The 11489-nt window shown below is 39.1% G+C and overlaps 1 protein-coding gene across 3 annotated transcripts in view; it reads right to left on the minus strand.

Annotated features, from left to right (window-relative positions):
• Positions 1–11489, minus strand: part of MYO1E (myosin IE) — a 95192-nt gene that overhangs the window by 10307 nt on the left and 73396 nt on the right. For all 3 annotated transcript variants that reach the window (XR_012624816.1, XM_074837165.1, XM_074837166.1), the window contains exons 20-25: positions 9272–9386; positions 8417–8586; positions 7812–7957; positions 2599–2745; positions 869–1026; positions 1–49 (exon numbers count right to left, since the gene is read on the minus strand). The exon at positions 1–49 is cut by the window's left edge and continues 44 nt beyond it. Coding sequence is in view for 2 of the 3 variants with exons in the window: in XM_074837165.1 (XP_074693266.1) it covers positions 1–49; positions 869–1026; positions 2599–2745; positions 7812–7957; positions 8417–8586; positions 9272–9386 (785 nt within the window). In the remaining variant the exon portion in view is untranslated. The remainder of the gene's footprint in view (positions 50–868; positions 1027–2598; positions 2746–7811; positions 7958–8416; positions 8587–9271; positions 9387–11489) is intronic.

An 11489-nucleotide genomic window follows, 5' to 3' on the forward strand; every position in this document is an offset into this window, starting at 1 on the left:
GACCTGTTGGAATACCCTCTACTTTGGGTAAGGTTCTGTCTAGTAGGACCTAAAAGAAACCACCAACATTTTGTTACCCTTTCACAATTACATCAATTAGCTAAGTCCTTCTGGCTGCCAGACCCCTACTCTGTGATCAGAAAGAGCTGATCTTCAGGAATCTGACTGCTACAGTGTTGGCCAGGTTGTTCTAAAACTTTAGGTGCAACAAGGATGCCTTAGGCACATTCTCCCTTTTGTGGTCCAGTTCAGCCACGGGATATAAAGGAAAACTGTCTCAAGACCTACAGTAAATGAGGCCCAAAGGACGGTTAGCTTTATGAACTTGTTTCTAACCCATGGACAGCTAGCACAGCAGTGCTTTTGACTCAGCACTTAGTATGAGCCAAAGGTAGAACACAAAACCCGAGAGGTTGGTGTATTTCCAGCTCAATCTCTGGTGCTGTACAGAGGTTACCTTTCCTCCTATCACAACCTGTCCTGTCTTGATAAGACCTTTCTTCATCAGCCAGGCTGCAGGAACTGCAGGAGCTCAGAGCAGAATGAAAGACACTTCCCCAGAATGCTTGGCTAATTGTGCCATTTGTACTATGTCACATGATTACATGTCCTCATTTCTTTTGCCGCATGGCAAATAATTTCAGACACTTCAGAAACAGTTGGTAGACAGTGAAAGTAACAAAATTCCAGCTTGACTGTAAAGCAGTGAGGAATTCTGCTGTATCATCAGGATCTATAGCTTCGATCTTCTTTAAGTTACAGAGTAATAATAAAGACTATGCTGCAGCTACAGGCAAGTAAGGACAGAGTCAACCATTCTCTAAATTTCTAAACCATTCACTAATTTCTAAAGGAAATTCATACTTACGGGAATTCTTTGGTAGCCCTGGTCCAATGCTGATCTGCAACACTTTATTACTTGGCTTGAGAATGGCTATATCTCCTTGACCTTGCACAAATTGCACTTGTCGAGAACCACCACTGCTCCAGGGCCCCCAACTCTCCTTTTTCAGCTTCACCTCAAGTCTAAAATAAGCACATGAAGACATGAATAAAAAAACCTGAAAGAGTTTCTGTGTCAAATTAGGACATTATCACCTGGCAGCAGATAACTTAGAAATATAAAAATATTATATTTTCGACTTAGACTGAGAAACTGTATTCCCTGAGTGACTTAGCTGACATAAACCGCCTAATTAAATCTCTTTTTCATGCTTTTTAAAGTGTTCTTCTTAATTCATGTTTTAACTTCCCTGGCAGAGCTACTCAAAGGAAGTTTAAGATGCCCAGGAGAGGATGGAGAGCAGAGTGAGCTTTGAAGAAAAATGTGCAGAGATCTAAGAGATGTGTCTGTCATCAAACATCACTGCCTCTGCAGCAGACTCTACTGGAGCAAGCTACAGTGCTCCCTTCCTTCTTCTGTATATACCATTGAATGTATATATACATTAGATGTGCACATATATGTATACACATTGGCATATATAGGCTTTAGGAGTGGGTCTTGTGCATGTCTGGGAGTAAATATTTTTGCATACATATACTTTAATCTTTCCAATTTTAATTTTTTTCCACACATGCACACACACTTGTATTCTTTCCCAGCATTTCCACACTATCCCTCTGCTCTGAACTGTACTCAGATATGAGCTAAGGAAATTATGGTTTGATTCTGGGCAAGACCCCAGAAGTATAATACATTGTATCTTGCACAAACAAAATATTTACTCCTGGTACTGGCTTTGGATTCCCAGTGTACAGGACCACACACTACAGGAATGTTCCACGCTTCAGTTATTCTCCTACACCCTTTCCAAACCAAACTAATAAACCCTTGCTACCTTTTAGAATTCTTCCACTGCTTCGAAGGAAATAAAATAAACATACAAATCCAAGGCCTACTGTTGCTAATCTGCTTAATGGGTAGGAGTATTACCAAAAGCACGTTTATTGGGGTAGTTTCCAGCACATCCAACAGCTAAAATGCACATCACTGTAGCTCTTCAGGCTTGTTTCTAACAAATGTTTCCAATATAATTTACTTAATGAAGCTCCTTTAGAATTATGCTTTCACCCTGCAGTCCTCTGTCCCCACAACAAACTCCAGAATGTCAGATTATTACATGTGTCTCCAGAATTGTCTTGCAAACTCTTCATCGTGATGTTTTAACTCCTAGGTCAAGGTTAAGGAGCTGGAAGAGGATGCCCCCTTCCCGTGGCAGCCAGCACAGAGATGGAGAGCGTGCGCTGTGGTTGCACATTCATTGTGCGGTGCCCACCCTGGCCCCTGCTGTGGGGCCGCAGCGCTGCCGGCACAAAGCTGCAGACCCTTGAGCCTGATGCCGTGTTCAGCAGAATGAAGGCAACTCTTCTACACACACAGACAGTGGAAAGCACAACCCTAACCCATTATTCTGACGAGCTAATCAGAAAGTCTGGTCTCCTTGCACATACAGATTTTTACACTGTGCTGCCTCTTACTATTTTAAAACACAGCATAGTGTCAGGAGCTCAACAACTAGCACTCACTCATTTGCCTTGGCAGCAAGAACAAGGATTATTTAGTCTTAAAAGTCCATTGAAAAAAACATAACTCACGTATTGCTAAATTTCAGAGGTAGTTTTCTTTGTGTTTTCTCTTCGTATCGCTTTGATAAGAGGCTTAAAAACTCAGTTTTGAAGACTGATTCAAGCAAACTATCATACTCCTGTTCATGTAGAATGAAAATGTCATCCTGCATTGGGCTGAAAAGAAATCAGAGCATACACCATTCAGATTAAAATTTCACCAGCAAATACAGCCAGCATTATAACGACATATGCAGAGTACCCACGGTTAATTTTTAAAAACATAAGAAAGTCCAAGCAGCACTAATTATAGAGTCTTGCTTTTTGAGAACAGGTTTGGGTTTTTTTCAGGAGTTGATAATGGAATATCTGAAACAATCCTTTTTGAGAAACAGGAATACTACTTAGTCATTTTACAGTAATTACAGTTAGCAAAAGAATACGTGCTATTAAAGTTACAATTGAAGTCCATCTCTTCAATAATGGCAAAACTTGTGATTAGAGGTGAATTGGAAACCTGAAGGTTACTAAATTAAGACTGAAAACCAAAGCATGCAAATTCAGAATGAAAGCTTTCAATTTTCCATTGGCTTTAGCTTGGACTGGTTTAACACAGTATAAAACTCACACATGTTGGGTTCCATTGCCACCTTTGGATTAACTCCTATTTACACCTGCTGAAGATGCTTCAAACCACTTCACAGAAAACGATGTCCACATCAGCCATTTGCAAGGCTGATTCCTGCCCTTCCAGAATCTCCACAGTAAAAACAGTTCTGTCACCTCCTAGCCAGGATTACTTTGTTCCAACATGCTTGTAATTTGTTTATATGTGTACCATTCTTCCTTTTAACAGCATGTTGGCATACTTTCTAGCTATAACTACATTGGTGCCTGTCTGCTTCTGCATCCTCTCTACAAAGGACGAAGCTTTCCAAATAAAACTGTAAAACCTGAAAATGGTGGCCACGGGTCCCTGCCTTACTTCCTGACTTGAATAGCATATAAGCAACCATAGGATGTTCTCGTTCAATTTGCTGATCCCACAGTAAACTAATTGTATTTTGAAGTTGGTTAGCATCCTACAGGATGAGCTTACAGAACCAGGTCACTGCATGAGAGCACAATGCTAGATCAGACACAAGAAAATGGTGGGAGCATAGCAACCAAGGGAGGGGACTGCCCCTTGGGCAGCCACCCACATTTGCATTGATTAGAAGTGACAAGAAACATCTAATTTCATGTGTGATTTCCTAACCAGTTTAAATCAAGTTAACATTGTTGTGCTGTCAGCAGGGGCAGCCTTTCCTCTTCCTCTCACTCTTTTAAATTTGTGCGCATTTCTGTTCCTTCCCTTATATTAGAATCCATCCCCTGCCCTTTCCTGGTAGATTAATTTTCTGCTTCCCTTACTTTTCAACGTCTCATCCATACCCCCATGCAGCCACCCAAGTGCTAGCTAGTGTAGGAAAACGTGTGGCTGGGAGAAGAGATAGCACAGGACTTCTGACAACTGTGCAGAGCTGAGAATGGCTTAATCTTATCCCAAAGTAATTATCACATCACCAGTATGGAGTGCAACCACTGAAGAAAGGGGCATTAGATATTGTTAAGTATTCCTGGCAGAAAATGGGTGGCTCCTTTTCACGGTTGTTTAGTCCACCGCAGGGAGTCTGAAACCATAGCCTCTCTGCTCTTTTGTCAATCTCCTTGGTCAATCTTCTGCTGCTATTAGTATCAGAAAATACTATTTTATAATAGCAATTTATTTCAATACATCAGATATCACTCACGAAGTAAAAAAGGCACTCTCAGTTTGAATTTCTCTCTGGAGAAATGGACTTTTCAAATCCTGCTGGATTTAGAATTAACATTCATTAAAAGTTTTCACTGTTTTTTCTGAGAAACAGTATAGTAACTCAGAAGCGTGAAGGTCTGCATTGCAGTGATTAAGGCTGTGGAAAACCAGGCAGGTGGCTTTGGCAGCCAGGTGAAGAGCAAGCTAAAGTTACGCACCTGTCACTAAGAAACAGCTTCTTTCAATGGTTTGCATAGCAATACATCACACAAAGAAGGCGCTGATATCACCTAAATCTATATATGTATTGCTTCAACATTTCAGAGTAACTCCAAAAGTAAATTAATTATAACACATAAGGAACGCAAAGAACATTAGCTCAGAAAAAAAAGCCTCCACCTTCTATCAGAGAAAATTAGGTCTATTTGCCTTCATCACTATTTTCTGATCCTAACTACCTAGCAATCAACAGCTTTCCACTTTCAGCATGTTCCTCCCTTTTCCTCTCCCAGCTGGTCTGCCTGATAGCTGACTTTATAAATCTGAAACCGGGGAGCAGGCCTACCTTTCTGACCCTCACTTTTCATCTTGTTACTGAAGATTATGACTCCCTCTACAGACCATGAGTACCTTTTTACACAGAAAAAAAAGAGCTTAATTGTGCTGCTGGAGGTGTTCTTGACTGTTAGGTATGAAATTACAATTCTAACCTGCTTGAGGCATGAGGTAAAAGATGAGCTGTATCACTACCTGTTTTTCTAAAAACCTGTCTACAACCTGTGCACTCCATAATCTCCTTTCAAATTCCGAAATCTTTCCCATAGTTTGGAAAAGGGTGTATGAAACTACAAACTTACCTAATTAGTATTCAAAATAGCAACAATAAATCCATAAAAACAGAGTAAGAGCATAATCTCCTTTCCTATCATCAGGCAAATCTAGAGCCTCAGCAAGGTTCTGAATGAGATGTCTACGGAAAGCCCAAGACCTACAGTAAATATTATCCAGTCAGTGGGCCTATTTTTGCTGATTTGGCAAAGAGTCTAACTTCACAATACTGTTAGGATGTCCTGTGTCACTCCTTATCAGATGAATTATAAAGCTAAGTTATTTATTGTTACTAAACAAACAAGAACATTTCCGTAAGTGTATCAGTTGTCACTCAGTACCCTGAACAAATTTCAAGTTGGGCATTTGCACTTTAAATTTCAACTCCTTTAGTAATTTAAATTGTTATATAGTGTTAATTGCTGTTAATACATGTCAGTAGTGCTCATTATTCTGTCTTTATTGTGTATGTGTAGGGATACAAGCTTACCTCAAGATATACTGTGCATGGGTTTCTTAGCAATACTGTTTAGATAGCAATGCAAGAATCCAGTTATCCTGTCTCCCGCTTACATTTAAAATGTATTTCACTTTTTACCGATTTAGTTAAAATTTAATATTGCATGAAAAATAGTACAAATAAGAATTGAAACTTATAAAACTTTGAGGCTGCAATACAGAGTAAAGCTAAATCCATTCTGGATAAGCTCATGAAGAATGTTACTGCAATTATTTTCTTCCAGCACAGAAGTTTGAGAGTCACTTCAGAATCAGCCAGAAACCAATTCTCTTAGAGGTGTGGAAAACCTAAACTATAGTGACAATAAACTGGAGTTTTGAAAACACATGAGAGAATGCACATTGGAGCTAATACAATTTTTGCTTTGAGCCTGATGTCTGAAAACTGTTTGGGTTTTTTTGGGTTTTTTTTCCCAAAAAATACCTAGTAATACATGTTCTAAATCAAGATTTCACTCTAGTTTTACTACTTGAAGACTGTTAAATTTTTAAAAGTGCTGACTCTTGTCACTGAGACAAGATTATCTCAGATTTGAGAGAAGCAGTAACTGTTACAGCCTCTGCAGCCAGAGCATTGTATTACTACTAAGCCACTTCAATACAGAGTTAAGGGATCCCTTGATGAAGGCCCATACTAACATGGTAACAGGGAAGAGTCCTCTTGACCCCACAGGGTTTTTTTAATGTTTGGTTTTGGAGGAATACCGGGACAGTCTGATAGCTTGCAATTCTGAATCTACTTTTAGCATATACAAACCCCAATGTTTTTTACAACAAAACAAAATCAATAAGCTAAGTTATTAGACATAAGTTAACATACATATTTGCTCTGAACTAAGCACATTTCGTTTTGCTTCAGTAGGTTCTGTGGAACTGTTATTTACATGTGAGAGGAGCGTAACAGCTTTCACTAACTTGGCAGGCAGCTCTCCCTTTAGCTGACTCAATGTGACTGTGCCTTTGGAATGCTACAGGCCCAATCCAAGTGCTTGGCTGCAATCTGTTCAAGGTTTGCACAGCACACAGTCCAAACTCGAAGCACTAAAAAGACAGGTTCCACTCTCATCTTTAACCTAGATCTACTACAGTTACTTTGTTGCAACCTTCATTATAAAGATGCATGAGAAATAAACCACGTGTTTTGAAAATGCTACTGTGAGCAGACACCCCTTGCAGACCTTTCCCTAACCTTGAAATGGCTGTGAAGAATTCTGCAAAAATGTGAAATCTTTTGTTTTTAAGTACTGGATAATGTCTGTGAGAAGATTTCTGGCTATGATAATGGGAATGTTTTATAAGCATATACTAAAAAACCCTTGCAGTAGCTATCTGTACACAGCACTAAAGTGTAGACTTGTTAAAATAGTAATTTATTTCAATATTTAAAGTACACTTGTTGCCCTGGATTGGTATTTTTTTGTACTAAATTACGCTCAGCTACCACCTCTGATAAACTGCAATAAGAAATGCAGAGGTATCCAGACTTTGTTCACTGATCTTCAAAGGAATAAAAAGATATAGGCAAGAATCCACTGGTCTCATGGGCAGTTTCTTCCTGGTTTTGTTCACCTAACTGGGTTTCTCAGCCCTGTGTGGACACCTCAGATATTTCTTGCCATCTGGGATTGGCCTGACATTCAGTCAACAGAAGTGATGTGAAATCCAACTACAAACAAAGGTTTTAGCAGCTCACCAAAGAGAACACCCCTTTAGGAAGCAGTGGACATGTACAAGGTGTACTTCTGTAGTAAGAATTATTTCTGGGATACAAGCTTGAGCCAAAACTTACTAGAACCTACCCGGGCATGGTGAATAGATGCTTCACAGAATACATACCAGATAGGTGAGACCCAGTGTAAGCGAAACACTTTAACAACTAGTCAGAAAACTTCTGTGTGCTGGCTACAAATATAAACATCTATTGCTATAACACACTTACTAGGGTTGGGAGTGAAAATAAGGCTTCAGCTTTCTTTGTTTACAAGATTCAATTAATACAGCTTAAGAAATTCACCCTTCATCAATCAACTTATTTCGCCCCCCCCCCAATCCTACACAAGTTTCTCTGTCAATGGAAAGATATTTTCAAGGTACTCACCTTAGAGAAACAGAAAGAATTCTCTCCACTTCCATCTTTCGCTTTAAGACTTCCTTGACTTGGCCTTTCTCTGGACCCTGCTTTATCTTTTCACGTCCAATCAAGTATATGCACTTTGGAGTGAGGACAAGATCCCGCTTCACACTCTGAAACACAGAATTGTTTGAAAATACACAGCTATGCAGAGATCAATGCACTAATGTTGTGATGCTGTTCCAAAGAGACAGAATGTACTATGACTTGGTGCAATGCTGTTAGTCTTTGGTTCAAGTGAAAAAATACTAAAGTGATTAACCACACGACCTCAGTCAGACTGCACAGGACAGAAATGTAGCTTTGTTCCCCATTTCCTAACCAATGTAGCTTTTCTGCCCAACAAGTCCCATAAAGCCTTCATCCTGGAACAATAGGTTTGACAAGGCAAAGTTCTGATCACAAGGGTGTAACTGCTTCCCTATGTGTCCTTTAAGTGAAAGACACTTTCTTCAAGCTGGGATCCTAGATGGTATGACATTAACATGGGGGAGTTTCTGTTAAAGGATGGTAAAGACATCTGTAACTCCCTAGCAGAACTAATCATTAGTGGATGTTGCTCTCAAACCTACCTTAAACCGTCTATCGTATTTAGTTACGGTGTCTGCAAAATCAATCTTCTCTCGTTTGCCCACAAACTGGCGTAGCTCTGGATGGTCCTCCATGCCTATATAATCTCCCACAAAATTCCTGTTAATGCTGTTCCGTCTTCTCTCTTTCTTATTCAGCAATAGATCTGATGCTTAAAAAATAAACATTGATTAATAGTATTTACTAACTTCTCTAAACTCACAATCTGAAAGAGCTAACTGTTTTAAGCAGAACTTCTTGGGAAGAAGAGGTAACCAAATTGTTTATAATATGGAAAAACAGTGAAGCACTGCTACTGTATAGAAGGATCCATGTGATTATTCAATCCATTCCTAATGAAATACACTGATGGCAAGCTCAGCAGTTCTGATGAATCAGGAGCACCTCTGGAACTAAGGGATTTCTCACTCACTGCTGGAAATGAAAGATTAACTCTTCCAAATCCAGAATGCTGTTTATTCACATAACCCAGGTCACACATACAACTAAGCATTACAGTCCTTTGATTTGTATCTCTAGAGACCATCCAGGTCTTGTACAGCTGTGGGAAGCTTTTCCTTTTTCACTTTCCCTGAAACATCTCTGATCTCTGTCCTACTCAGTCCGGCTTTGTTTTGAGAGCAAATCACTGGGCAGAGCAAGAAATCCATGCATGCAGAGCACCCAACCTCATCAGTGGTACCTCAGGGGTCCAACAACTTGCAGTCATTCCTTGACAGTCATCTGCAATGCAATGGCTTGCTCTACAGAGAGGGCGATTCTCCTTTATCTCTTGTGGCACACTCCTGTTCCTGGAACCATGTGTGAAATATCTGTCTACAGAAGTTACGACCTACCTTCTTCTCTCATCTGTACGTATTTCTTCCTGGCCACATACTTCCTCCATGCCTTCTGGATGGCCCTGGCATACCCATCATACTTCCTCTCTCTCATCTCTTCTAACAAAAATAGCTGTACAAAGAGACAGTAGGGTGGGTCAGGCATTTTACGTCAATAGTTCAAGAAAAGCTCTATTCTACTTCCAACAGCCTTCCAGTGCATTTCACTCTAGATCCAAGCTGGTGCCTCCACCACAACTATGGGATCTGAGATCAGAATGTTAAGGTAACCTTTTCTGGAAGAAATCTCTGATGCTTGAGTAGTTCTGGTTCATACCAGTCTACCCATTAATATTGATACCCAATGATGAAGGAAGAGGAATATGGATTCTCCCTGAAATATTCTACTGGTGCAACTCAAAGTTGTCCACTGGGCATCCATCCAACCTCCACCTCCATGTTCTCCAAAATTCATATTTCTCTTGTCAGAATGTTACCATGTCGATGGGAATCTGTGCTATGTGTAACATAATGCACTGTCATCACATGCAACTTTCTTTTCTGTCTGAATTTCATACTCTTGTGTCCATTGGCCTCTATTCTTTCCCCGCAGGGAAGTTTGTTGGCCAGCTGCAGGATTTACAACTATGATCTTGTATTTCAGTATGACGTAGTAAGATTTTTAGGTCTAAAATGTTGTCAGAATTCAAGAGAAAATGCTGATTTATCAAAACAGAAATGGAAGGTGCATCCCCTTTTTTGATAATTTCCCAGGTCCCACTAAAATATATGCAAATCTAATACATTAGAACTACTTCATAATTATTGTAGGATACAGCACATTTTACTATAGCCTTTCATATACTTTAAGTTTAGCTACATGTTTTCTTGCCTCATCAGAAGCACAAGCATTTGGCTAACAATTACAGTATTAAATCACTCCACTGACATGACTGTTGCTTATTATTTCCCTCGACTGTGTTACATATTCATAAGGACTTTTCTTCTAGCTTTCAAAAGATATAAAATTAGTAAAAACAGGTATATCAAGAAGCAAACCTGGACTGCAGGATCCTTTAAATTTGCTGCCCTAAAACAGGTAAATTTAGAAAAATACTGTTGTTCATATTGATCTTTAAAAGGAAACTTGATCTAGTGCAAACCATTTCCACAGAACCTCACTTACTCTTGTACAGAGGTATTTGTTCAGGTGTTTGATGGAAGTGTAAATAATGAAGCCTCCTTTCTGCCACCTGTAAAACCTTATTTCACAGTTGGCAACTCTCCCTTTACAACAAACTTATTTTTGAAAAAAATCTCTTCACAAAAACACGCAAGCACTAGATGGGGTTTCACCACACAGGCACAAGTACTCTTGATGCAAAAACTTCCTCAGCTTCAGCAGGGGCATGATCAAGCCCTTGTACAATTCAGGTTACAGTAACAATACTGATGTCATCTCTCATGAACGCTCACCATTTATTTCTCTAACAATAATGCTAACTGCAAAATCCCATTGTAAAATAGTCTACCACCTGCAATTCAAGGTCACAATTAAGGAAGTTCAATGAAAACACTGAGTTAAAATATGGTTCCTAAGTTATAAAAATACTGCATAAATTCTGTCCTAAAATATGTATTACAAAGCCTCACCTCAAACTCCCAAGCAAATCAAGTCTCTTTCATCTGATTAACCACAACAGGCACTTTCTTTAGTGGTAGAAAGAAAAGTTGTCATATATCATCTAAAATATTATTTTTCTCAAAAGTAATATAACCCTAGCCAATACTTTAGTAATGAAATGCCTTTGATACTAAAAGATATAAATCATGCTTTAGAATATTCAGCTCATAGAAAATTTTTCAACTTAAATGAAAAAGGCCCACCCTATTTTTAGTTCTTGTTTAAAAATGGATTTCATGGCTTTTCAAAAAAAAAGATTAAAGAAAATATATGCAGTAACTGAAAGCATTAATTTAAAATAAATCAAAATGCAACCCAAAAAAGTTCTACTATTTCCAGTCAACCTAATGTTGTCTTAACCTGCAGAACTGCCCTTCAGTAGAATTCACAGATATGCCATTAAATGGCATATACATTACGAAATGCATTACAAAAAATGCATTAGAATGGGAAGATGCATCCACTGGAAAACAATTTCTTCCTCTTGGAAACAACCTAGTAGCATATGTTGGGGTACAGAAGATTAACGTTTTGGCCACTTCAGAGTGAAGA

The sequence above is a fragment of the Strix aluco genome, chromosome 12, assembly GCF_031877795.1.
Source record: "Strix aluco isolate bStrAlu1 chromosome 12, bStrAlu1.hap1, whole genome shotgun sequence".
Lineage (NCBI taxonomy): Eukaryota > Metazoa > Chordata > Aves > Strigiformes > Strigidae > Strix > Strix aluco.